Source organism: Zymoseptoria tritici, chromosome 1, assembly GCF_000219625.1.
Source record: "Zymoseptoria tritici IPO323 chromosome 1, whole genome shotgun sequence".
NCBI lineage: Eukaryota > Fungi > Ascomycota > Dothideomycetes > Mycosphaerellales > Mycosphaerellaceae > Zymoseptoria > Zymoseptoria tritici.
In genome coordinates, this window is record NC_018218.1 from 1,775,075 (window position 1) to 1,801,258 (window position 26,184).

General features: G+C 54.3%; 12 protein-coding genes across 12 annotated transcripts; 7 read left to right on the top strand and 5 right to left on the bottom strand.

Annotated features, from left to right (window-relative positions):
• Positions 1–13: 13 nt before the first annotated feature.
• MYCGRDRAFT_102207 (uncharacterized protein) lies at positions 14–861 on the top strand (the record flags this gene model as incomplete). Its single annotated transcript, XM_003856042.1, has 1 exon — positions 14–861. The coding sequence occupies one exon, from the start codon at positions 90–92 to the stop codon at positions 366–368; it is 279 nt and encodes a 92-aa protein (XP_003856090.1).
• Positions 862–1,205: 344 nt separating this feature from the next.
• Positions 1,206–1,787, top strand: MYCGRDRAFT_18164 (uncharacterized protein; the record flags this gene model as incomplete). Its single annotated transcript, XM_003856043.1, has 1 exon — positions 1,206–1,787. A coding segment is annotated over one exon (582 nt), but the record flags the coding sequence as incomplete, so codon positions are not given.
• Positions 1,788–2,218: 431 nt separating this feature from the next.
• Positions 2,219–3,508, bottom strand: MYCGRDRAFT_23438 (uncharacterized protein; the record flags this gene model as incomplete). The annotated part of the gene is made up of 2 exons (XM_003857507.1): positions 2,219–3,343; positions 3,398–3,508. Coding segments are annotated over 2 exons (1,236 nt in total), but the record flags the coding sequence as incomplete, so codon positions are not given.
• Positions 3,509–4,084: 576 nt separating this feature from the next.
• On the bottom strand, positions 4,085–5,899 carry MYCGRDRAFT_107001 (uncharacterized protein; the record flags this gene model as incomplete). The annotated part of the gene is made up of 1 exon (XM_003857506.1): positions 4,085–5,899. One exon carries the CDS (start codon positions 5,897–5,899, stop codon positions 4,289–4,291), a length of 1,611 nt encoding a protein of 536 aa, XP_003857554.1.
• A 420-nt stretch (positions 5,900–6,319) lies between these two features.
• Positions 6,320–7,014, top strand: MYCGRDRAFT_89063 (uncharacterized protein; the record flags this gene model as incomplete). Its single annotated transcript, XM_003856044.1, has 2 exons — positions 6,320–6,417; positions 6,483–7,014. The coding sequence occupies 2 exons, from the start codon at positions 6,320–6,322 to the stop codon at positions 7,012–7,014; spliced, it is 630 nt and encodes a 209-aa protein (XP_003856092.1).
• A 481-nt stretch (positions 7,015–7,495) lies between these two features.
• MYCGRDRAFT_65551 (uncharacterized protein) lies at positions 7,496–8,624 on the top strand (the record flags this gene model as incomplete). Its single annotated transcript, XM_003856045.1, has 2 exons — positions 7,496–7,979; positions 8,066–8,624. 2 exons carry the CDS (start codon positions 7,525–7,527, stop codon positions 8,622–8,624), a joined length of 1,014 nt encoding a protein of 337 aa, XP_003856093.1.
• Positions 8,625–11,408: 2,784 nt separating this feature from the next.
• On the bottom strand, positions 11,409–13,569 carry MYCGRDRAFT_65552 (uncharacterized protein; the record flags this gene model as incomplete). Its single annotated transcript, XM_003857505.1, has 4 exons — positions 11,409–11,928; positions 11,987–12,281; positions 12,340–13,182; positions 13,360–13,569. The coding sequence occupies 4 exons, from the start codon at positions 13,401–13,403 to the stop codon at positions 11,695–11,697; spliced, it is 1,416 nt and encodes a 471-aa protein (XP_003857553.1).
• A 4,397-nt stretch (positions 13,570–17,966) lies between these two features.
• On the bottom strand, positions 17,967–18,935 carry MYCGRDRAFT_107003 (uncharacterized protein; the record flags this gene model as incomplete). The annotated part of the gene is made up of 3 exons (XM_003857504.1): positions 17,967–18,428; positions 18,483–18,567; positions 18,626–18,935. 3 exons carry the CDS (start codon positions 18,933–18,935, stop codon positions 18,143–18,145), a joined length of 681 nt encoding a protein of 226 aa, XP_003857552.1.
• Positions 18,936–21,392: 2,457 nt separating this feature from the next.
• Positions 21,393–21,833, top strand: MYCGRDRAFT_28682 (uncharacterized protein; the record flags this gene model as incomplete). Its single annotated transcript, XM_003856046.1, has 1 exon — positions 21,393–21,833. A coding segment is annotated over one exon (441 nt), but the record flags the coding sequence as incomplete, so codon positions are not given.
• A 954-nt stretch (positions 21,834–22,787) lies between these two features.
• Positions 22,788–23,542, top strand: MYCGRDRAFT_34722 (uncharacterized protein; the record flags this gene model as incomplete). The annotated part of the gene is made up of 2 exons (XM_003856047.1): positions 22,788–22,978; positions 23,038–23,542. 2 exons carry the CDS (start codon positions 22,788–22,790, stop codon positions 23,540–23,542), a joined length of 696 nt encoding a protein of 231 aa, XP_003856095.1.
• A 698-nt stretch (positions 23,543–24,240) lies between these two features.
• Positions 24,241–25,262, bottom strand: MYCGRDRAFT_107004 (uncharacterized protein; the record flags this gene model as incomplete). The annotated part of the gene is made up of 4 exons (XM_003857503.1): positions 24,241–24,343; positions 24,429–24,994; positions 25,051–25,158; positions 25,214–25,262. 4 exons carry the CDS (start codon positions 25,226–25,228, stop codon positions 24,241–24,243), a joined length of 792 nt encoding a protein of 263 aa, XP_003857551.1.
• Positions 25,263–25,468: 206 nt separating this feature from the next.
• MYCGRDRAFT_83558 (uncharacterized protein) lies at positions 25,469–26,077 on the top strand (the record flags this gene model as incomplete). Its single annotated transcript, XM_003856048.1, has 1 exon — positions 25,469–26,077. The coding sequence occupies one exon, from the start codon at positions 25,469–25,471 to the stop codon at positions 26,075–26,077; it is 609 nt and encodes a 202-aa protein (XP_003856096.1).
• Between the last annotated feature and the right edge of the window lie 107 nt (positions 26,078–26,184).

The window sequence follows — 26,184 nt, forward strand, 5'->3', positions numbered from 1 at the left end:
AGCAGGTGAAGGATGAGGGCTCACCGTCATCGGTAGCAGAGTCCGAGTCATCACGACCCACTGAGTCACCCGAGCCATCCGGCGCTGGAATGACATCCGCGGCTATCCTTGCGAGGAACTCACAAGCTGGGCCGCACAAGTGCACCCGCATCAACCCATCCACCAACAAGCCCTGCAACACCATCTTTTCTCGGCCGTACGACCTCACCCGTCACGAGGATACCATCCACAATGGCCGAAAGCAAAAGGTGCGATGCCCAATGTGTCGCGAAGAGAAGACTTTCTCCCGCAACGATGCTCTTACGAGACACATGCGGGTGGTCCATCCTGAGGTCGAGGAATTCGGCAAGCGTGGCAAGCGTGGATGAGTATGCGGCTCTTGCGTATCCCGACACATAAATCTGCCATATTGCTACTGGCACCAATTCCTGAGATCACTGCTCCAGTCACATGCCTATGCGATCGCTCGAGCGAACTGGACTCGAGCGGACCTTCGGATCCGTGACACGGCACATCACTCGCCGCCATGAACGTTGAGATGATGATCGATGAGCGACGCGGGACGACAGGACAGAAATTGTTTGACAACTTATTCACTATCCTTATGTCCTTGTACAGAATATGCATTGGACGGCGATGGCATTTAGCGTGGAGAAACGGCGTCGAAAAGACATGACACTCTGGCACGAGTTACGGACGGGCAGACCACCAAGTGGGTGCAGGTCGCTCGCTAGGATTAGTGATGTTGTTTAGCGCATTGCAACATATTGTTAATGAATGAAAGAGTCTGGGGAGTGTAACGATATTTGATAGACGAGAAATGAAGAAGAACCGCGAACTGCTTCGCACAATTTGACATGATACCTTCTGCCTCATAGGCTCCTTCCTTTTTCAGCAAAGCCAGTTCTTCTTGATGCCTCTCTGGTTTCACACAAGACACACCGTCCTTGATCTCCAACCCCGCATGCAACTTGTTTATTCTTGCTCCCTCAAGGTCGAAGATGACTGATCCAATCCAAACGAGACGAAAAAGTGGACTGCAGGATCTTGGTTGGGCCCAAGTTGCGCTACTCTGGACCACGCCCTTGACACATTCGTTCCCACGCCGCGGGCCACGCGAAGTGCACGCTCCGAAAGCATGGCCAGGCCGAAGCATAAAATGGATGTGCGCGCGAGCAATCAAGACTAAGGTAGCAAAATGCAAATCGACCATGGACGACAATCCAAAAGAAATCGTCAGACAAGCCTACGACGACCTCGCCGACTGGTACCTCTCCTGGGTTCTCACCCAACCCTCGCCTCGGGAAACATATGCGAGAAAAGTCCTATCGAACAGCTTGACCTCTCTGGCGCAAAATGATACACCACCTCACATCCTCGAACTCGGCTGCGGTCCCGGCGTACCCATCACCCGCCTCCTGCTGGACGCCGGCGCGCACGTAACAGCGAACGACATCTCCCCTCGCCAAATCCAAATGGCCAAAACCCGATGTCCAACCGCGACGTTCCACCTCGGCGACATGACCGCTCTCTCCTTCCCGGCGGAGACCTTCTCCGGCGTGACGTGCTTCTACACCCTCTTCCACCTCCCGCGCGAGGAGCAAAAAGTCATGCTCGTGCGGATACGGGAGTGGTTGAAGCCTGGCGGATTGTTTGTGTTTAATCTCGCGGCGGAGATCGACGAGGAGGAGATTTATGGGGAGATGATGGGGCATGGCATGTTTTGGAGTAGTTTTGGGGTGGAGGGGAGTCAGACGATGGTGAGGGAGGCGGGATTGGAGGTTGTGGATGCGGTTGTGGTGAAGGCGGGTGAGGGTGGAGGCATGGAAGAAGGGGATCCGGATCATGGCGTGGAGTTCTTGTGGGTTACAGCGAGGAAGGGAAGTGGCTGATGGCTTGGTGATGAGCCTGAGATTTAGAATTCTGCAGACATTGGGCGATTGACGTACACTGTGAAGTGGTGTTGAAAGGGATGTGCATGCGGACGCCAATTGGAACAGTGGTTGTCGGAAGTCATATGTTCAAGCAGTATTCTAAAGCTGGCTGAGCTATAACACATCGACGCTTTATTCGATAGACTTACGTCTTTTTCAGTTCGATAGCGACAGTGGCATGCCTTAATCGAGAGTCCAGTCAAGGCGAAGGATTCCAAGGACCACAGAGTCCGTAGTCCTGCGTACAGTAGACATTCTGACTTTTAGAAGACCGACGTCAATCCCCATCCTCCTCTCATGACTCTGACAGTCACAAACGCCGCGATCGAGACGGCGTAACACATGCCAGTGAAGATCGCTACACCCCAGAAAGCTCCGTCACAAGCCTGGACAAGAGCGCCGGCAATCGGAATTCCAGTCAAGGTTCCGAGCGCCACGATAGTGTAGCAGGTCGCGTAGTATCGTCCATACTGCTCGGTCTCGCACAGCTGCCCGACACATACAGGCGTCAGACTAATGTTGGAGCCGGAAGCGAAGCCAAACACGACCGAGAAGGCAATGGTGAGCCCAAAGACAGCGGTCTTGTGGGAGTCTCGATCGTCAGACGCGGACAGCAATGTCGCAGGTAGCCAGAGGCCGAAAGAAGCTACCAAGCAGAGGGCGAGAGCGAGGATCATGGTGTTGTATCTTCCAATCCTGTCGGCGAAGTATCCCGGCAACCAACGACCAAGCGTAGAGCCAGCGTTGAAGATGGCAATAATCTGGTACGCAAAGGTCGTGCTCATCGCGCCCGAGTACAGAGCATACTGAGTCAGATAAGTGATTGGTGCGAATAGACCCCATTCCATGAAGTAGATGCCGGCTGTGACGAGAGCGAAGTCGACCTGACGGAAGATCCGAAAGTCAGGCAGAATGGATTGGCCCGGCTTCGGTGGCAGTCGTGAACGAACGAGTAGGTTGGTGGCGACGAGCAAAGCCAGAAAAGCGAAGCCTTGAATTCTGGTCGCCCAACCCCAGCCAACTTTCGGGAACAGATTCTGCAACATCAATGGGAAGATGACTCCGCCTAGGGATCCTCCAGCGGTAGCGAGACCAGTGGCGGAACCACGTTTGATGTAGAAGAAGTGGCCGATGGAGGAAATTGCGGGCGTAAAGATCAGCGCCGTGCCAACGCCTCCGATGATGCCGAAGACGATGAGAAAGTGCCAGTATGCGGTACAGACACCGAGCAGCATCATGCACACCATGATGCAGATGGAACCGGCGAGCACGAACCATCGCGGTCCGTACACGTCGAAGATAGGGCCGATGATTAACCCGACTCCAAAACTGAGGAACACATAGATGCTGATGATCCAGCCGATTGCACTCTCGCTATAACCAGAGAGCTGGTTCTCTCCGAGATATGCCTACGAATTAATTAGGGTGGTTCGTACCCATCCATCGTGAACATTCAGACGCACCTGATACAATCCAACGGTGTTCATGATTCCAAGCGCAGCCAGTAGTCCACAAAAGGAGCCGAATACCACCAGATAGGCGCGCAAGCCACCTTCAGGGTATTCATTGCCATCGTGTCCAATCGTGGATCCAGTCTTCGTGCGAATTATTTCGTTCGCTCCGTGATTGGTGGTCGAAGGTCGCCTCAGCGACTCGTAGTCTTTTTCATGGAAAGACGCGGCTTCATCTTTGGACTCCGGATGAGAGACCGGGGACGAAGATTCCGGTGAAACGGAACGCTGGCATGGCTCCGTGGTTGAGATGGCGAGAGAGGGAGGGGATTTTGTGGTTGCGAGCGAGGCGTAGCTGGCCGCTGATGAGTGTAGTCCTGGCGTGCTGCCTTTGTCGTGTGTGTTCATGCGCTTTCACGTGGGCATCAATGGGAGGTGTAGGTCCGCCTTCGCGTAGGATGCTGGATTGTTGCGTTGTGATGTGAAGGAAGGGAAAAGGAACAGGAAACCTAAGGTAAGGTACGGTGAGGAGAAAAGATTTACCACTTAACCCGAGGCGCATTTCGTGTCTTTTGCCCATTTGCGGTAGCCGACGTCGACTTGGCATTACTAACTACATGGACGGCACGCAGTGCGGCACGTAAGAAGAGCATGCATAGGCGTTTCATAGCGCATTCAGACCGGAGCAGGAAGATGGCGCCGATGGCAATAACTGAAAACATTGTATTAATCTGATGTCAGAAATGCAGAAGACACGATGGATGTGTAGAGCTATAGCAGGGCAGGAGAGGACGGCAGCATCCGTTGCTGACTCAACTTCCTTGCCCTCTGCCCTCCAGTGTACCTTAGTCCGTTCCAGCTCAGGAACCTCATCCCTCACCCAACGACACCAGCATCAGTCAATCACACGGTCGGGCATCCATCATCTGGTGCAAAGTATCGTAGGAGTCTCGCCTCTAGCCACTCCTTTTCCCCATTCCTATACCCATACTCCCCAATACTGCCGACGTGTCCACGCGGGTAGGAATTGCGTGGTAAAATATCCGCCAGGACATTGTACACGAAGTTCTCGACCTTTTCAAAGTGCTCGGTCGAGTCCAGCAAAGCCTGATAGATGTGGCTCTTCGACGTGAACCGCACATCGACTTCATTCGGGCAGGCTTCTCGTATGTATCTGGAGTAGTCGGCACGATACCTCTCGAAGTCGTCTGGCTTAGCAGTCGTCGCAGTTCCAAGATCCGGCGGCCACTTCCAGTCCGGATACCAGTCCGCTTCCAGCCAGTGTGGAACCGAGCACCAGCCAATCTGCCGTGGGATACTCTCGAGACAGTCCCAGTCGATGATGCCGGTGACATTGCCTTGCTCGTCCGCGAGAATGTTTTGAGGATTGAAGTCGGATTGCATCAGCACGAATTCCGGACATCCTTCGTCAAGCGTTGCGCTTTGGAGGAATGCATCAATCATCAATCCCCAAAGTGCCAGCACTCCTCGTTCGACTCTGGTGGTGCACTCATCTGGAAATCCGTCGGCGTCATAGCGCTCGTCCCTCCCCTGGAGCAGCTGATCTGCAACAGAATCTTGCGATGAGAATCTGAGAAACTTGCGGCGCAACATGAAGATGTTTCTGGTGTCGAGGCGGTAACTGCACCCAACGACGGGATCACTCTCATCGTCGCCGGGGAACCAAAGCGTACCAGCCGTGCGGAAGGTGGTCGTTGCCAGCGTGCACATGATTCGAGCCAGACTCTGCAGTATGTTCTGCCGCCGAGCTTCCAAAATGTCAGGACTCTCGTCTTGTTGCTCCCACAGAGTGGACAGGCTCGTACCCTCGAGGAAGGTCATGACTATATACGGCGCGCCGATTTCGTTGTCCATCGTGGCATCGTACGACAGAATCCGAGGAATCGGCAATTGCGACGTCTTCTCGATGTACTTCATGCCAAGCGCCGTTGCGCGCAGAAGGTCGGCGTCCGTCTGGTTCCAGCGCTCACTCCACCCGCAAGCCGGCACTCGGACGCAGAGTTTCTTACCCTGCGAGTTCACCATGATGTATGCCACATTGAAGGCGCCATTCAGACGGTTGACGCGCTTGAACTGCGACTCAGGCGACGTCACTCGCCGGAGCAAGGCGTTCAGTCTGTCATCGCTCAGGTCTCTCACAGGACCCCAATACTCCTTGGAATCCGGCACTTTTTGGGTGACAGGCGCCAGGCTCCCAGCCTTCTCACGTCTGACGGCTTCTTGCTGCTTCATTAGAGCTCTCTCCGCAACGCCATCATGGCGCGCTCGAGGCGCAGCAGCGATGTCTGCTGTACCATCTGTGTGATGGACGCGGTGGCCTGCCAGATCCTCTGTCATTGCTGCTTGTATATGCGCTGCGCCTGAGTTCGTCTCGGGCGCGCCGCCATGCTCAGAAGCGTCTTCTTCGAGTGGCCTGGTACGTTCTGCTCGCCTTCCGGATAGGTATTCCCGTTGTCGGATTTTCTCGATGGACCGCTTCCATAGACCTGACATGTTGAGGTGTATGCCAAGGAACGCCGAGGTATGGTTGATGTTGAAATTGGTTGAGCGAAAAGATGTGCGCGGTGGTGTTGATGAAAGCTGGAACTTTGACGCTGTTTTGTCAGTCAGCGCAAACGTTCATTGATCACGTCGAACATGAAGCATGACGCACGCGCAGGAATACTGCATCATTCGTAAGTGTCAATACTCTCATTTGGTCGTCAGTTGATCATCACTCGGCTGTGCATGATTGTGAGTATACTCCGTGCATAGTGCAGCGCGCATCGTTCAATGTCGCAGTGCTGGAGCTCAGAGACATATAACATCCCCGATGCCATTATCACAGACTGAACAACACAACAACCTCATTGCCATTTTATCAGATCCAAGATCAGCACATCACCAATCAAACACCAAGAAAATCTCAACGAGATGAACGACCAAGTCTCTCCATCGCACTACACGCCCATCGCGGGACCGTTTGGCCTCACAGCTTTCGTCTCAGGCACGAGGCGATCGATCTGGGAGTGGTAAATCATCCTCCACATCGAACACAGCAAACACCACGGACGTCCTTGCTAACTCTCATCTTCAGCGCCACCTGTCAGGGACCGATCTCGATCGGCTGCCGAGCTCTAGAGCACGTAGATCGATGTCAAGCACTCCTGGCAAATGACAAGCCTTGCGAGCGGATGTACTCGACCAGATATGGCTGCTCCAAGCATCCCTACTACGAAGGCCACAACCCGCACATGCGCAAATATCTGTGTCGTGTGCCGATCAAATCCTACTCCACGTCGAACTTGATGCCGAAGAGCAGGACGCCATCACCAAAGAGGCCGAGTAGTCCTGTCGAAACGAGGACGCCGCCCTCGGGTCTGCGGCATGTCCAGATGCCCGGTCCGAATGTTCCGCCTGCTCCGCCTACCACGCCGCAGCCTGGACAACCGAAGTTGGAAGCTGCTTTTGCAAGTGAGAAGGCCAAGGAGTCGGTGATGAAGACGGAGGTCAAGGCTGATGACAAGAGCGCTTCAAGTTGTTCTTCGAGTCAAGCCAGCTTTTACAGCGTGCCGACGATCAGCGTTGTCAAGCCACGAGTGCGGCTCATGGGCGAGCGCGAGACATAGACTGAAATTCTGCACTGTTGGTCTTAACGATACGCATTCAGGATCCAGGAAGATGAACGATTAATGGAATGGTGTGCAGCTCAGGGGTGCAGGCAATAACTTGTTCGAATATGATAGCAATGAATTCGTACTTTGTCAGCTTCAAGCCTAGTCTTTCCATGGTTGCTTGTCATTTACTGAGCATGTCCATACAGTGGACTGGCGTACTCAAGTCTATGTGATTGATGCTGAAGTGTAGTCGGGTTCTGCGAGCATCGGCATTTCGGTCTATTCACAACCGAGCCCACCTCACATTCAGCCGGTATCAACCCCACCATTGCCCCACGTTCCTCTGCGTTGGCAATTGAACCGCACGATTTGGAGTCTGTTGACCTGGTCCTTGTTGATGGCGGGTAATCAACAATAAGACACGGTAGTATTTCTCCTGATTCTCACCCACCGCCCTTTCAACAACATCGAACGTATCCTTTAGAGCTTCCTCACACACTTTCACATACAAGAACAGCAACCATGCCTTCAACACCACCACCAGTAGGAATCTACGTGCCCGTCCCAACTTTCTTCGTCAAGGAAGGCGAAGCCAACCACGACGCCGTCTCACCGCCCATCGACCTCAAGACTCAATCCGAACACTCCCTCTTCCTCGTCCGCGGCGGCATCAAAGGCCTCGTCATCCTCGGAAGCACCGGCGAAGCCATCTTCGTCCGAAACCACGAGCGTCACGAATTGATCAAGAGCCAGAGAAAGACACTCGACGATGCGGGTTTCAAGGACAGGCCGATCATTGCCGGCACGGCGTCCCAGACCGTTGAAGAGACAATCGAGGTGATCAAGGACAGCCAGGCTGCAGGTGCTGAGTATGCAATGGTCTTGGGACCGGCGTACTTTGCTCCGTCAACGAGCCAGGCGGGTCTGCAGAAGTGGTTCGAGGCCGTGGCAGACAAGTCACCTATTCCAATCCTCATGTAAGTGAGCACAGCGGACCTGGCATTTTCAAAGGGAGGTCAGGCGACCTCATTCGACAAGACACTGACGAGGAGCAACCCAACAGCTACCATTACCCCGGCGTGACCAACAACCTCTACATCGCACCCTCGACCTTCGAGAAGCTCGCCGCTCACTCCAACATCGTCGGCTGCAAGCTCTCCCACGGCATCATCGACGACCAAACCCTCATCGCCGTCTCTCCTCGCATTGACCACGACCACTTCTACGTCTTCACGGGTCTCGGCCAGAACCTCCTCGCCGTGCTCGCGATCGGTGGAGTCGCCGCCATCGACGCCTTGTCAGGCTGCTTCCCTCGCGTAGTGGTAAGACTCTTCGATCTATTCACCAAGAGTTTGGAGAAGGGCATCAGCAAGGAAGACCTTGTGCAGATGCGGGAACTGCAGTACCGAATCTGCGAGGGCGAGAAGATCATCGCGACATGGGGTGTCGTGGGCACGAAAGAGGCGATTGCGAGGTGCTGGGGCTTTGGAGACAAGAAGGGTGGACGAGTGCCGCTGGCCGGCGGCTTCCAGGAGGGTGACAATGAATGGAAGAAGTGGGAGAAGACGTTCACGGGTTTGAAGGAGTTGGAGCAGAAGTTCGAGGCTGAGGACAGCAAGTGAATGTGAATGTATGCATCGGGTCTTGTGATAGATACTAGCATCGATGAAAAGGCGTCTTGCAGTGTGATCTTGCCATGCTCTCCCTGCATCTTGACGGAACACCTTGTGAACGAATGCAGGCCACTTAGTAGACACCTGACCAACGAAGACTGGTAATTTGGGAGGACACGTAGAGGCAAGGTGGCAGGACGGGTTTTTTTCAAAAGAATTAGAGTAAGGTGGCAGAATTCCTTGTGAGCAGGTGAGGTACGGGAGCAGGACAGCTTGTTTGCTGATCACAAGGTGAAAGAGTAGGATGAGTGCTTACCTGATTTCAACTTACAACGAGCTATCGTGTCTCAGCTGGCGAACGAGGACCAAGACATTTGCAACGATACGAAAGGTCGCGTGCGCAGATCCAGGTTTCGTATCGCGTACCCCGGCCTGGTACCTTCTGGAGGCGTGTTGGCCACTGGCGAGGTACGTAGATTCCAACCAGCTTCGGTACAGCCATCACGAGCAAGCCACCAGGATTACCAACCAGACAGGTCCCGAGCGTATGTTCTTGGAGGGTGGGTGGAGTGGATCGTATAGCGGTACGATCATCACAAGTATCGATATGGTCTCTGCGCGTGTTGAGAAAGTCTGTCAGGCAGAGGGTGTGGAGGAAGTACGAGGAGAGCAGAGCTGCTTAGGCCGCAGTTCATCCGTTCGGTCAGAAGCTTCGCTCGGTCCTTCCAGACAAATCCTTGACTCCGTCGGCGAACCGGGTAGGTGACCATTTCGAATCGACGAAGAGATTTCGTCGGTATGCACGACAGCTTGACAACACCGGCAAAAGCTCCTTACGTAAATGACGAGCAACGGATCAGCGTCCCGCACATCTGTCTAGACTTCTAAGCTCAGCCGCCTCAGCCGGGACGCGCGCGTCGATTAAAAACCTCAACGGCAGCATGATCAGCGCTGGCTAAAACGAAGGATGCTTCATCCTCGGATCATCGTCGGCTGCACGCATGAGCTCGCTCGCGAATGCATGTCCCTGCCGTACCACCACACACGCACGCGCACGAGCGCGCTCGAGGGCCACGCGGCAGAAGATGTCCTGGCAGATTTTGCTTGATCTCATGCGCGTAGACGACACCAGCGTTGTGGAGTGGTGGTCTAACGACGGAGCTGTAGATAAATCGAACGTAGCGTTTTGTCAATCTCATCGCGCAGTTGAGAGCTCCATCGTGTCGTGCATGCGTAGTCAAGTTCAGAGGCGTCAGTTGGCGTATTGACGCAAATCAGGATGTCGCCGTCCACAGGTGGTGTTGTGGCTGCTGTGGCCTACCACCTCGCAGTGATTCCCGGAGCATTTCCCGATCATGAGATAAGGCTTCGCGTCTCTTCCGGTCAGAAGACTGCGAGCATACGACAGTCTTGTGAACATGCCCAGCTGTCGTGCTTCGGTATCCAATGAGATGTCGTAGAATTCATCGCACTTCTCCAGCTTCTTCCTCTTGACAGGCGGGTTCTTTTCGCGAAAGCAGTTTGGCACAGTACCGAGTACCGACCTTCGCCAGACGGTGGATCGCTCACAGCTCGCACGTGCGCGCAACCTGTGCATTCCACATTCGGACATCAGCACTTCGGGACTGTCTGGGTCGAACACGGCACAGTGCGGATCGAGGCTGGGCGGGCACCGAAGTTGCGAGGTACAGGAGCTCTTGTATTAGTGCAATGCTAGCGTGGGCACGCAGCTATCGATGAGCAGCATATGCACCGAACGTGCGGAGATGGTGTGTATTCGGACGGTGGTCGGCCATGTCACAGATGGCGCATCGAAAAGCACACCGCGACTCTGAGCTGGGTGGTGCAATGGTTCTTGATGCGAGCAGATCGACGTCCGCGAGGCCGGGTGAGGGCAGCTCGAGCTGCGAGAGGACCTGAATTTCCCGCTTTTCTTCAGCTTCACATGCGGAGACCTGCATATGAGGTGGCTGGGTGGGTCGTGCAGCTAGCTCGGACTCCGGTCGCTTCTACTGCATCACATGTAAGCAGAACAAGCAAAGCGATGTGTGCATGATGAGAGTGCATGCAAGCTGACGACGCATGTCTGTTGCGTCGGTTTTGGTCATGGCTTCGAGAAGAAATCTCATCAAGAAGGCCTTGCCCATCGGAGAGAAGTAACGGCAAATGCAACGCGGCATGACTGCGCATGAGATGACGAGCGGGAGAGCGCAGCTGGAGCACTTGCCGAATGGTCTTTCCTCGCCCTTCGTAGCTGCTGGCTTGCCGTTTCCACGGACATACAGCATGGCGGAGAGTCTGCGGTCTTGTAACGGCCTCCTGGCAAATCGGGACAGCCGCATGCATGGTGAAGCGAGAAGCGAAGGAACAGTGTCGAAATTTCAAGTGTCCACAGAACGATGCAGGAAGCCGATGTCGTGGCGAGAAAAATGCGTGCAGGGATGTTGCGTCCGGGAAATGCAGGTACGCGAGCAGGGAAATCATTTGTCGGAACTTCCACATTCTCACGGTGAAGCACCGCGACGATAACACTCCTTCTGGAGGAGAAGAGTGTGGGAGGCGAGAGTGCCGAGTGGAGAAAGACTTTGTTCAGATGTCTCAAGTATTCGGTTTTCACCCTCTCCTGATAGTTCTAGTATGTTCATACACAGCATCATACTCAGAGTGCTGCCTCTTCTCGCAACTCAAACTGTTCGTCCTCAAAAGGGACAACGCCAAAGGCAAACAATGGAACTGGCGATGCGAACCGACCACCGCCCAACTTTTCCCATCTTGCGATCTTCATCTGTATTTCCCCGGGAGTTTCAACCCATACCTTCTCCCCTTTGTCGCTATGTCGCCGTAGAAGAGAAACAAATGCTACACCCAAAAATGTCTGCTGACCTCCACCCAAAACTTTTGTGTGGGCCAGCACGGCCTGTGTCCATCAACAGGACCAGAGCTTCGCTCCGTAGTTCAGGAGGAGGATTCTTCCATGTGATGGCAACAGCTACGCACTGATGCAAGAAGCAGAAACAGGCAGGGGCTTGATTTTCGCAGAAAAAAAAGCGCATGAGTATGCAAACCAGAGCAGGTCGTATCAGTCGTGAAAAGGAGTCGTGGTGGTAATCGTGGAGGTCATGTTAGAGAGCGGCGGGTGCCTATCGTGGGTGTCGTAGGCCGGCAGCTGGTCAATGAGCGGCATTTCCTGCATATATTCGAAAGTCTCGGACTTGCGGCCGTCGGGAGTCGTTGAGCCGTATGGTGGCAACGGCATCATACGGATACGGTTCAGCTCTGAAGAGTCCGCACCATCTCTGCTTCCCCAGGTAGTCTGTTGGAAAGGCGGTCAGCGATGCACCCACAAGTCTGAGCTGATTGCTAGCGCATACCTCACTCAGAGTGACAAGTCCCCAGAACTTGATGAGGCCATGAAAATAGCCAAAGGCTATGTGAACCGGTATGTAGATGACATCTACTGGATAGCGAAAGTAATGGCCCCAAAGCTTGACGTTCTTTGTGAATCCGAAAATCCACAGGAACAGAAGAGTGAACGCCATTTTGCGCGAATCGTCTGACCAGTCTGTCGATGCCTTGTGCAAAGAATAAAAGAGGAACGCATCCCATGGTAATGCCCAAGCGGTGATAGTAGTCTGCAGGCAGGAGTACGTTGTCCATAGTTGGGTACTTTCGCAAGCTGTCAGCATGAGTCCTTTCGAAACAACGCAATCTTGCTCAGACATACTACCAGTAGTGACGCTCAACAAACATGCTCTTAATGTTGCTCCGCCAGTTGCTGCGAACCCATCTCAGGCATTGGCTGAGGTATTTGGGACCGGCCTCCAGCGTCGTCAGTACCTCCGCTTCTTTGTGGTACTGCATCCCAATCTTCCAGTTGTGCGAGTACAGCCATCGTGTGATGAAGTTATCATCATCGGCGTTCAGCTGCATGGTCCGCCACGTCTCGTTGGTGAAACCGTGTGTGAAGGCATCGTCCTGTAGAATGCTGGTCCGATATGCCGCAGTTCGCCCTGACAGACACGGAAGTCCACCATCGATATGCAGACAAGCCGAGCAGTCCCAATTGCGTCGCTCCAAGTAGCCCATGTTCAAAAACACCCACGCATTCATTTTTTCCGGCCGCACCCGCCTCTGCGACGTGCCTACGCCTCCCATCTGCGGATTCTCGAAAGGAGCCAGTATCCACGGCAGCAGCTTGACGGGCCAGATAACATCATCGTCAACGAAAATCGTGATTCTAGTGGATACCTCAGGAATCGCCCGGCACATCTGGCGGCGCTTGTTTGCCTCTCGCACGCTCAACACCCGAATCTTCTTGCTGTTGATCTTCTTCGCCAACAAGGTAAGATTCTTGACATTGGCATCGATGGTGACCAGAATGATCTCATAAGGCTCGGTTCGGAGACAGGTCCTGAGAGTGCCCTCAAGTTCTTCGCCACCTTGAGCGATGGTGGGCAGGATGATGGTGACATCCTGTGGACCGTACGTGGGATTATCGGGGATCGGTATGGGCCGGTAAGTCCAGTTTGAGATGCAATTAACGATTGTTCGCAGGTAACGTAACACACTGTTGAAGAAGGAGGGTGGTCAGTGAATGTGCACTAAATATTGAGGCTATGAAATAAAGTTTGGATACCCGCTTCCGCGAGGAAGACCGGGCGATGGAGGGGTATTGAACGGACGGTTGTTGATGTCTGGGACGAACAACAAGTCTTTGAGGCCTTGGATGCATTTGGAAACTCACAATGCAGAGACAAAAGCCCAAAACCAGCCGAGTATGGAGAGCATGCTGCCGCTGCCCTGAAACGAGAGGAAGAGGTGGCGAGGCCAGAGTCGACACAGGACACCCAGCGAATGAAAGGATAAAAGGAAAATAGATTCGAGACGAGCACATGAGAATATAAGTCTGGCAATGTTTTCCTCGGCAGAGCAATCGCGCTTACTAGCTAGAAGGGCCCGCTGGCTGGGGCAGGCTTATTATTATGGGGGCAAGAATGCCTGTTGCAAGAGCACTAACTTCCATACTACTACCTCACTACTGACCGAGCACGGCGACAAAAGCTCCATGATGGCGGACCATGATGAGATCACCAGTGGGCGGTTGGACATTTTTCGGCGAACCGGCAGCGGCCACTCATCTCAGTCTCTTCCAAATGGACGTCGAAGTTTCGCCAGCTGGGTGATTCTGGTGCTCTACATGTCCGTGGTATACGCGCTGCTTGGATCATCGCGATTTGCATGGCTGCACTGCGAATCGTTGCACCGCAGCAGCCTGGACCGCATTCCTACCGTGAGATCTTGCCTGCGCCGTGTCCACCCTGGAGAGAAGCGAGACCTTTGGCAAAAGGTACCTTGTCCTGACAGGCCAGGTGCAGCGCAGGTACATCGGTACCTGCCAAATACAGGCAAGAGGATGGTAGTGGGGTGAGGGCGGGCTTCGCGTCTAAGGTAGCTAGCTAGCTATTTGGATGGAGTGTGGATTTGTGGTTGCACTTGCGCGTGGCTTGCATGAACAATGTGCTCGTGCACTCCCAGCTGTCGTGTCGGTTCTTCCATATGCGGTACGGTGGGCACACGCTCGTCGAAAGTGGTCGTGGTGATGGTGATTGTGATCCGGGGTGGTGCTGATGCTGGCTCTTCGCCTGGCAAGGTCTCTCCTCGCCCTGCTCGTGTTTGTTCTCCGTGTTCGAGGCCGCGCGGGCATTCAATCATCCGGTGGGCTCGCCGTGTCTGATTTCCGGGCCGCACGTACGATGATGTTCATCTGTGATCCATCCTCGTCGCCGGGCACCCTCTCGCATCCTGCATTTCCCTAGCGTGGCTCCGCCCAGCACAGCCGCTGAAAGCCACGGCAAAACACAGGGCAGCCCCGGGTCCAGTCCACTGATAGCCCGAAGGTCGTCGTTCGCACCTTCTCATGGGTCAACTTCGGCGGCTGCGCGAGCTCGCAGCAGAGACTCGGCTGGTGCTGGTTGATCATGATCGTCGGTAGCGTGTAGCGTGGTTGTTCGACGGTCCTGGATCGCCATGGGCGGTTAAAAATCAGCGCGGCGAGACGTATCCACTGGCCAAGCCGCGGCGGCAAGAGGCCACATTGCACCACAACTTCCGGTGAACACGCAAACCACAGGACCACAACCCAACCACACCATCCTCGAACCTGGCTTTCATGTCTTGATCATACCATGTCAGATGCCGCCGCAGCAGACCAGACCTAGACACCTAGATCGCAGACCCGACACGCGAACTTCTTCGTCGCTTCGCCCAACACGACTGCACGACCAGGACCATTATTGATCAGCGCGATTGCTTTCCTCTATCGTCGACGAATAGCGCAAACTGGGGTAACAACAATAATGCTCGATCCACCACCCGCAGCGCAGCGGCACTAGCGGGAGTTGACGAAATATTGCGCTATCGTGCTAGCATGCCACCCTAGATTCCTCGCGAACTGCTTGCAAGGTTGAACAGAGCTTCAGACTCAACACCACTCGGCTAGGTACGTACCTGGAGATTTGGTCGCCGAAGACCTTGCAAGCTGCAGCATCTGTGCTCCGATACGATTTGGAGACTGCGCTTCGTGCGCCCTGTCGCCAATGATCACCGATTTGTGGAGGTTCAATCGGAAGGCTTACGGCGGTCTGATGTTTCACATGCGAGCTGGTCATATCGCAACTGGTTTGAGATTCTGCCCTCAAGATCTGCATACCCCAACCAGCCTCGAGAAAGTCGCTCGAACAGTGTGGACCCCGCCGTCGGCCGAACCTCTCCAAAGCTTCCCGCCGTCCCTCCGTGGCTGGCAAGTCGGCAACAGAGCTCGGCCAAGCTGCGAGACATGCTAGTCCACCAGACCCTGTGGACTACGCTATCGGCGTACTAGAGCTTGAAGCTGCATGCTCATCAACCTCGATTTTCGCAAGTCAATTGTCGTTGAGGCGCACCCAGGACTAGCATCCTGCACGAGCACGAATCCAGACGCAGACGCTTGTCATCGACCGCCTCAGAGTCCTCCACAGCTCTGGCGATTGATTGAAGCCGCGCTCGGAGCGCATACGTGTTTTCATTGTGGTTGTCAGCATCCTCCTCGCCACTGCTGATTTCCGATGGCTGTAATGCTCCAGGCTGCACTTTCTGATCTCAATCATCTCAGGCCCCAACAAGCATCCAGGTTGCCACCTCCGACGAGCGGCAGAGCTGTCTTTCACATCACCTGAAAGGTTTATGGGCTTGTGAGATAGATCTGTGGTCAATAATAGAGTAGCCCGCATCTGATCGCCTTCGCGTGGAAGAGATACCCCCGTTCCGACAGCATGGCAAGCCTGTATTGTACGACACCTTCCACGTCGCTACAAATGCAGAGTGTGCAGCACAGAGATTGTTGCTGACAGCTGATTCACTGGCAGAATGATGTCGAGCAGCGTGCCCTTATGCAAGACGCCAGCCGAGCCGCCTATTCTGGAAGCGAGTAACTGCAGCAGAACGATGCACTTTCACGGTCATGTTTCTTCAATCATCTGCATGCCCTTGACGGCGACAGCATGAGACCATTCTACGCTTGCTCGAAAGACGATCTGTACGCAATCTCTGTGCTGAGGGCCGCTCTTTTGCCGATTGTCTGCATATGTTGCCTACTGCAGCGAAGGAAGCTCCTTGCCGCTCGCCCTCCGAGCAAGACATGGACTTCCTGGCCACACGACAACAAGCAGGGCGTTGTGATGACGAAGGGTTTTTGACAGCAGGTCCAATGCCGGTTGGAATTGTGAAGATTGGGAAGCCACCATCCACAACTACAACGCATGCTGGGCTTTGTCCATGATCTCCCTGCTAGGCATTGTCCCACCTTGGCGGCGCGGACCTGCTTCAGCTTATGTCGGCTGCAGACATGATCGCCTACTCAGGCCGACCTATAGACCACTGCGTTACTTGGTATGCTCACATCAACATTCACAATGTGGCGCATGCCTGCCTCCTACCCATTGCCTTGGAGGTCCTGGAACGGTCGCTGTATCCATCGCTCCGAAACCGCCCGCGCCTGCTTCGTAGACCTTTATTAGGCGAGTCGACGGGATCAGACACTCTGAAACAGAACGTCAGTTGGCGCAGGCCACGATCCTACCAGGTCGCCAGCCTTGTGGCCCTCAGCTCGGTCTTCCTTCCTCGACCCCTTCCATGGACAGTGAGCCAGACGGGGGCATTGCTTGTCCATCAGTTTGCCGGCGATGTGCCGCTGATGCATTGACCTTCGATCCACTGGTCCACCGGGGTCCGGGGCCATGTTTAACAATCCCGGCGATGCTGCGAGAATCCCTGCGACTGCTCGTGCGTGCGTTCATCGCCCTGCAAGCATTGAAGATGCTGGCCTGCATGAGTGTGAGTGGGCTGCGGCGTGACTGGACCTGCTCGCGGCGATCTAGAAGAGAGAAATCTCTGCTCGTCTGCACCGCATTCTCGGGTGTACAGCGCGTCATCGCAGCGCGCGAGCGTCGCTTCGATGTTCGGCCGCGGAAGGGAAGAACAAATCCACCACAAGGCCAATGCCTGATCATCGCATGGGGCCACGGCATCCGCCGGCAAATTGTGTCAGTACCTGGCCGGCCGTGGTCCGGGCCTCGCGTCCAGGCTGTCGCCTGCCAGCCCCATTGCTACTCCTGTCGGCCGCAGAACATCGGTAAATTTGCTTCGTCACGGGATGCGCCCGTGAACCTGATCTGTTGTCGAGCAGCTGTAGTCGGGTGGGTTCATGCCCTATACTTCTCAATTTACCAGATCATCCCGGCTTGCGATCGATCCTCGCCAATCGTCGATTGTGGAAGTAGAGGCGAAACACCGGCCGCACGTCGTTTGCATTGCGTGTGTCTCGACATTGCACTCATAGCGTTCTTGGAGTGTGCATCGTTCCTTGACGAAGCTCGACACTGAGGCGGAGTCGATACAGTCAACTCGAGGTACGTCGGCATCTGCAGATGTGTGTCACTTACTATGGCAGTATGCCGGTAAGGCTCCAAATCCGAGAAGTGCGGCTTTCGAATCTGCGTCAGGTTGGGTACGCGAGGTGCCTGACCGATGGTCTGCGCTCCCGCTACCAAAATATCAGCTGCAGCGGACTTCGATGTTGTCGCTCATCATTGATTCACTATCCGGATGACCTTTTCCGTGCCTCAGGCGCGGTCTCGCCAGCGTACTTTGAAGTTTCTGCTCGGTCACGCTCGAAGCATGATAGCCATTGAAGTGGCTGGTCGTTGCGGGAGCTACGAATGCTGCAATACGTGCCGCGGTCGATTTCACCATTGCGGTTTTTGAGCTGGGCGGACACTGGGAATGGACCACAAGAAATGCGAGGACATTAGCGAGCTCAGGAAGGAAAGGAAACTCTTTTGAGGTTATGCACAGTGTTACACGCACTCTGCCTCACTGCAGGCGCTCTCTTTACTTCCCGCTGCATCTGCTGCATCTGCGGTGATTTATCCTACTCCCGCCATATCATGACACACATCTGCTCCTTCTCCTTCCTCCGTCCTTCATCGCATCTAGTGGTGCTCAGCGTGAGCGCCGGAACTCCTGTAGCCAATGATCTTGAAACGGCCAAGCATTTCGCCGACGGAGAAGAATCCAATGACCTCGGCGGTGGTGATACCAACGGTGGTCAGGGTCGCGTGGTCGAGGTTTCGTAACCGAGTGAGGAAGTTCTGAGGGTTGGTGATGACGGCTTCGGCCTGCTTCTCAGCGGCCTGGGCGGTTTGCGAACCGAAGCTAGATGGGTTGCGGACGGCCTTGGTGATTGGAGTCAGGTAGGACTGGACAGTTTGCATGGTTCTGTTGATGGTCAATGGCTAGCTTGTGGATGCATGTTCGTCGGGTTGCACTCACGGTGGTTGCATGTTGCGGCCCTTGTAGATGAGCTTTCCGAGCTCACCAGCGACCTTGCCGTAATATACCACGTGCGGAATCATGCCTTGAGGCACATGTCAGTGATTCGTCGTCCAATGGCTCTCTATCCGAGGTCTACCAACCTTGAACGGTGCTGATGACTTTGCCGGTGCGGCCGCCAATGCCCGAGACGGTGTTCGATGCCGCATTCGCAACTTTGCTGAGAGCAGGGCCGGCCGAGCTTGTGACCTTGGACAGTCCTTGTTGCGCCTTGGACACGGTGTTTTGAGCAGTCTCTTTCGCAGTAGATGCCGCATTAGCAGCGGTCTCCTTAGCAGCCGATGCGCCCTTTGATGCGGCGTCCGCAGCTCCCGAGGTGGTGGATGCGGCACGACGCTGGAGGACGACTCTCGACTGCCTGAGGGCCAGCCGGGGCAGGATTGTGGGAGCCATGATGTGAGGGAGCGGCGTGTGATGGTGCTGTCAATGAGGTTGGACTGCGTTGTTGAGGTGAAAACCCGAGGGCGGAAGAACAGGCGGCCCGTGCACGAAATCATAGACACTTTTGCGCCGTCGAAAGTTGACGATCACTTCGACCAAGTCCACGACAAACTATTTCTCCAGTTTGCTGTCCGTCGCCAACACATTTCTTGCGCTTTTCTGCGCTCGCAGTGAATGGAGCGACGGAACTGCCTTGAGTGCTCGATGGTCTGAGCCACTCACATTGATCAAGATATGGCACGGCCACTGCACCCGGACGACATTGTCTCAAGGAAAGACAACAAGGCCGCCTTGGCTGTGGTTGAGCGGACTCATGATGGGATAGATACTCATCAACCGTATCCCGGCAAGACTGAGATCGAACCGATCACGCATGACCGAGCAATTTCACAAGCCAGCTTTCGTCGATTCATGAAGGATGGCGTTCCTCCAAAGGATACGATCCTGGTGCGCTGGCAGAACGAGCTGAGCATGGAATTGCTGCCCATTTCGCAGGTAGAACTGCTCGACAGATCGCTCTTGATTGGCGATATCGTCAAGCGCAGCGTCTCAGATGCGGTGAGCGGAGTTGTCATAAACACCTTCACCAAGTGCACATTGCAGCCGATGTGCGATGTGCTGCATTCGTCAGGGCACACACTGAAGGGACTTCTGCCTCCTGGAAAGTGGGAACCCGGCAATGAAAATTCATTCACTCTTCCACCTGCTGGAAAGCCTGCGCCGATCGTAGACATACCGGCTTTGGAGCTGAGATATGCAGAGTCTCCAACGGAGGATGACATGGTCATCTACAAGGACTGGATCGGACGTGTTGAGGGCATCACAAACAACATCTTTGTCAAGCTATCAGACAATGGAGTCGTGGAGATTCCGGATGAGTCTGGTCAGCATGCCGATGGAACGCTGGGAGCTTTCTCAGTGGGTGACATCGTCAAGACAACCAAGGGTACTTTGCGGACTGGATCCTGGGTCTATGGTAGATATAGTCCCAACACGCCTCCGGTCGGGACCGTTGTCACAGTACGGACGGTGACTGCTGACGTAGCATGGCTGCAGAAGCGATACGGATCCAACGACGTACAAGAGCCTCCACCGCAGCTCGAAATACCAGAGTTGGAGTCATCCGACTTTCAAGTCTACGACCGCACAAGGCGCCCGGGCGGAAGTTCTGTGGACCCAAAAGGTCGGCTGAGCACAGTATCCAATTCCGAGACTGACGTGCGGCTGAATCTACGAGTACGGTTCAATGATCTGGCGGGCGCAAGGGTCAAGTACTCTACAGCATCTAATCCAAACACGATTCCTCGACTTGAAAGACAAGACCATCTGGGCTACGACCTCAACGTGTTCGATATATCTTCATTCCACACAGACGTCACGGTGCAATGGCAAGACCTCTCAATTACGGTTGAAGACAGCATCAATCTGGTGCCCGATGGTGATATTGATGACGAGCATGCCGTATGGCCAGGTGAGATCGCGCACACATTGGGCTTGTCTCCCGTGCCTGGCATGCCCCAAGTGGAACAGCCAGAACGAGTTGGAGTCGTACACGCGGTGAACGCGGCAGATCGGATAGCCACGATTCAATGGCAGCCAGGTTCAACCGTCTACTACACCAAAGATCCGGATGAAGAAGAGGGTGTTCCCGTTCCAATGGTGTCACATGCAATGTCATACCAGCTAGGTCAAAAGGAAGACATAAGCTTGTATGACATCGAGGCGCCAGCAGCATTGAACGTCCGCAGAGGCGATATTGTGCTCATTTTGGAATACCCATCCGACCCGTCGACAGGCAGGCCAAGAGATGTGAATTGGCTGGGAGAGATCGTTGACACGCCCATGGACGGACGCTTGCTTGTGCGTCTGGGTGCAGCATCGGTGGTTCAAGATGTTCTCGTGAAGCGAGAGTCTACAGTGGTGGCAGTACGCTCGGATGGCACTGGGCAGCTAGACGGATGGGATGAAGACATGGATGATGACTTCGACACAGATTCGGACGACGATGAGGATGAATGGGATAGCGATGAAGACTCAGAGGAAGATGAGGAGATGCTTGCTACCTACGAGGACGAAAACGGCGATCCGATGGACGAAGACGAGGTCGAAAATGACGAGTGGGAGTCCGCGGATGGTGATCTCGAAAGCGACGCAGAAAACGACGTGATGCATGATGCACCGGAACGACAAGAGACACCGCCAATCTCGAACTCCGACACGCCGCTGCGAGCTGGCGAATACGGTTCCGTCCCGTCTGCGGAAGACCCGTCTGAGGAGGCACCTGCTGCCTACAAGATTCTTGAGGGACGGATACCGGATGATCATCGCTTCAAATTTGAGCCAACGACGACTACTTCAGTGCACATGAAGCGCACACAGAAAGAGCACAAAATTCTCAGAAATAGCTCTTCATTGCCAGCGGGTGTATACGTACGCTCCTGGGAGGCCCGCATGGACTTGCTTCGACTTCTCCTCATTGGGCCCACTGAAACGCCTTATGCAAACGCACCATTCATCGTCGACGTCTACCTTCCACCATCATTTCCCGCCGAGCCTCCACAGGTGCACTTCCATTCATGGCCTGCCCACTCGACTATCGGCACAGTGGGCAGAGTGAACCCGAACTTGTACGAAGACGGCAAGATTTGTCTTTCCTTGCTCGGCACTTGGGAAGGCAACAAGGGCGAAGGCTGGAATGCTTCCCGGAGTACCCTTCTTCAGGTTGTCATGTCTCTGCTTGGACTCGTTCTTGTGAGAGAGCCGTATTTCAATGAGGCTGGCTACGAGAATCTGGTCGGCACGGAAGCGAGCAAACGACCCAGTGCACTATACAGCGAACGCATCTTCCTTCGCGCGAAAGGCTTCCTCATCACCGCACTTTCGAGTTGGAAGACTGCGCCTGGACTGGCGGGGCTAGAAGATATCATCAAATGGCTCTACCATGACAGCAAGGGGCCGAAATTGCTCGCTGCGACAATCCAGAACGTCGAGGAGACTCTTGAGAAGAGCCAGGGCGATGGTGAGCTCGACGGTTTGACTGTGATGAGTAAGGGAGCATGTATCTCGCTGCGTCGAGTCCTGGACCGACTGAGAGAGCTGGCAGAATAGAGAACGGATGCTTCACGGCTATCGCTCAACCTGAAGGAACTTACACATAAATGACAAAACGTTCATTCATTACTTTTACACATGTTTGTTAGGCTGTCAGTATTGCTGTAGGCCGTCTGCGAGGACGGACCGTGCTCGTGTTGCCGTCTGATCGAGCATGCGATGGCAATTTGAGCGCATCGCCCGCCGGGAGCAAATGCGAACGGTCCGATGCTTGTCCATCATGTCCACGAAGGGATCGATCTCACTCGGAATGCATATCCTGCTCCAGGCTGATCAGAGTTCGTCGTCATATGAAAGCGCTTCCATGTAAAATTTCCGCCTACCTCACCTCGCCATTGTTTGACAGTGAAGCCCTGTCAGACTTGGAACTTGATTTGGCGTCGCAACGCATGCAGCAGACAATTCACAAGGAACGTCATGTGAGACTCGGCCATGTGGTCTGCCAGCTTCCGTGAATGAACCCGGTCTGCCTATAATCACATCTTCCAACTCTTGACCACGTTCTCACTTCTATCACACTCGCCGACGACGCTTTTGCCCACGGACGCTGCCACTGCCCCTACCCGACAACGCGCGACCGCCACAACGTCCATTTCCACCAGCATCACATCGAGTTCAACATGAAGGCCGGGAGCGCGATCCACTGGTAGTTGTTCTGGCTGAGCCCTTGTCGATTATCAGGGACATCTGAGGATGCTGACCGCGTTCACAAGGTTCGGAGTCTTACTCCTCTTCATATCCTCCTTGCTTCTTCTCCTAGTCACCATCTCGTCGCCCATCATCAACGATCTCGGTCTCCTCCGCGTTGAGCTCGGCAACAGCAGCAAAACGCAAGACTACATCGTCACCTTCGGGACCTTCGGCCATTGCACCTCAAACGCGCTGTAAGCAGGTGACTCCTTTTCCATGGCATCTTGTGACCAGTATTGATACCACGACGCAGTCCAAATGGCCACGATATCTGCACCGGCCGCCATATTGGCTACGAGCCCGCCGCACTGATGTCCCGCGTGGACAATTTTGGCATCGACTCCTTGTCCGGCGGCACTTCCGATGCGCTCACACGAGTGATGGTCCTGCATCCGATAGTGTGCGGTATCACATTCATCGCCTTTCTGGTGTCCATCGGCGCCGGAGTTGTTGGCTCTTTGGCTGGTGCATTCACAGCTTTCGTGGCATGGGTCCTGACCATCATTGTAATGGCGACGGACTTCACGCTGTTCGGTGTCGTGCGGCATCATGTCAACGAGGACAGCTCGAGGAGCAAGGCTTACTTCGGCTCGGCGATCTGGATGCTCGTGGCGGCTTTCCTGCTATTGGGTCTTGCGATGTGCATTCTGCTGTTCACTTGCTGCGTGTCAAGGAGGCAGAAGAAGAAAGATGCCGAGGCCATGAAGGAGGCAAAAGCGACGACACCCAAGCGGAAGAAGAGATTCGGCCTATTCTAGGCCATGAACCAAAAATTCGTTCGCAATGCAGAGATGTAAGCTTGCGAGGCTGAATGGGTATCGAGGAGAGGCCATTGGCAGCATCTGCGATTGGTTGTCAAGCTGAACTTCGGGCAAATGTGGCTTTTCGTATCTGCAAATCTCCTTCATCATATTGGCGTCAAGGATCGTATCATTCATTATTCCAGTCGGTCATCATCTATTAGAATCGTTGGATCAGTACACACTTCCTCTTATGCCTTTGTCTTCTTTCTCTGCTCTTCCAAGATCTTGCGCAGTCTCCGGCACAGTCTGTGTGTCGGCATCCGTGGCACTGTCATCCTGGTTCTCGTAGACAGTGCTCTCGTCACCCAGTGCATCTGCCATTGCATGCTGTCTCATACCACTCTCTCGCCCCCAGCGTTCAATGTCGTCCGTTGTCGCTTTTCGCTTTGGCGACTTCTTTATCGAGGTCAACCGACCTTGACCTGCAGCATCGAAATATTCTGTGCTTTCCTCATCACTCATTTCGTGGGGTGTGTTCGCGCCAGATTCTGTGCCTCCTCCATCGCGACCTGTATGGAGAAACTGAGCGACTTCTGGTCTTAATGGAAGCTTCCGGCCTGCTGGTAGTTCCTTTGCGATGGCCTTTGGGCGGTCTCCTCGTCCATCGCTCTGCTGTCGCGATGATATGCCGGTTTTTGCAGCCGGCGGAAGCTCTATCTCCTGCTTGGGTGGCGATGTGTTCGCTGCGGATCCTGCAAAGCTCTCTCCATTCTGTTCGCCCCACTTTCGCGGAGGTATCGCCGGGCTTCCTTGAGGCTGTTTCAGAAAGTTTGAAAGCGTATTGCGCCGCTGTGGATTATCCCTGGCTTCTTGTTCTCGTCTTTGACGTTTCAGCTCTGACCATGTACGAAGTTGATTCTCCAGTATGTATTTCCCGTTGTCCTGGTTCTTCTGCATGATGATGAACTCGCAATGGTTGATGTTGCGTAGATCCTCGAAGTACTCCACAGACCAATGATACCACTTCATCAAGAAGACTCTGGTCATCAATCCATGGGTGACAAGCACGCAGACGCTGGGGAATTCATGTTCGCCAAATTGTCTCCACAGACTCTCGTTGAAGCCCGAGATCCGATCGTAGGTGTCTGCAGCACTCTCTCCGTTGGGTATTCGATAGAAGAAGTGTCCGTACGATGCACGCTCATGCCACATCCGTTCCATCTCCGCCGAGTCTGGTTGAAAGTTTCCAAAATCTTGCTCCCTCAAGCGAGGCTCTTCGTACACCTTGATCTTTTCCCTACTGAACGGCGACGGAGCAGCTGACGGATCGTCCGGATCATCGTGGGCGGTCAGTGTCTTCAGTATACCTTCGGTGGTCTCACGCGTACGGCGGTATGGTGAGGTGTAGATTTGAAGAGTATCGTCTGGCCTTAGGAGTTCTCGTAGTCGTCGACCGGCCTCCTCTGCCTATGGCGTTAGTCAGGCGTGCAAGTAAAGCGTCCAAGTCGAGATTCGTGACCTACCTGCTTGTGGCCTTCATCCGTAAGCTTGACGCGGTGGTCGGGAACAATCTGGTGTATCTCTCGATTCTTGTTCCCTTCAGATTGAGCATGCCGGATGAGGATGATCAGCTACATGCAAGTCAGCGTGATATGATAGGTGCAGCAGAATCAGACGGCGGCATACCCTAGGCTTCCCCATCTTGAGATGTATTTCAGAAGTTGCAGGATCTTGAGTGGTCGTCTCTCGTAGAAGACAAACAAGTCGTGCGGCGTCTGTTCGAACATCGAAGCTCCAGCTGCAGTGGAGGGGCGAAGGAGTGACGCCAGTGATCTTCAATCTTTAATTCCTCAGCATAGTAATGCCTTCCCGTACAGTGACTCTCATCAACGCTGTCGCAAACTATTCTGGACCACGTCCTCCCAGCATACACCTTCGACCATGTCGGAGAACATCCCAGAGTCCATTCCGACATCAGTGTCGAATCGCTCGCAGCGTCCGACCAAGAAACGCGCTCTGACGCCAGCGACACAGCAATCGGCGCAAGTTGAAGCTCTTTTCGCCAATCCTGATCGCGCTGAAGTTGGCCTTGCACTCGGACCGAAAGCACGATCCCTACTTGCACCCCCAGAAGTGGTGGCAAATGTCCAAGGATCTTCCGCCGGCGCAGGCAGTGGCGAGTTCCACGTGTACAAGGCGAGCAGACGGCGCGAGTATGAGCGATTGCGAATGATGGACGAGGAAGTGCAGGTGGAGGAGGCGGAGAAGGACTTTCAAAAGCAAAAGGAGGAGCGCGAGAGGAAGGATCAGGAGAAGCTGGACAAGAATCGTGCAAAGCGAGAAAAAGCGAAGCAGAGACAGCAGAAGAAGAAAGCTGGTGGAAGCGTGGAGCCTGAGGGAGATGTCGATGGGAAAAAGGAGGGCGGCATCAAGAAGAAGTTCGCTCCAGCCAAGGTCCCGAACAAGACGAATGGAGATGATGTGGACACGAACGGGGATACTGGAGCAGCGGAGGAGGAGAATGGTATTACGATACACGACGATGACTGAATGAACCCGAGAGCCTCACATTGAGCCGAAGACCATCAACCTTGAGGCTCCAAATAACGGCGTTCCGTAATCACGGTGTTCCGATTTGGGCGACAGCACCCTCATTC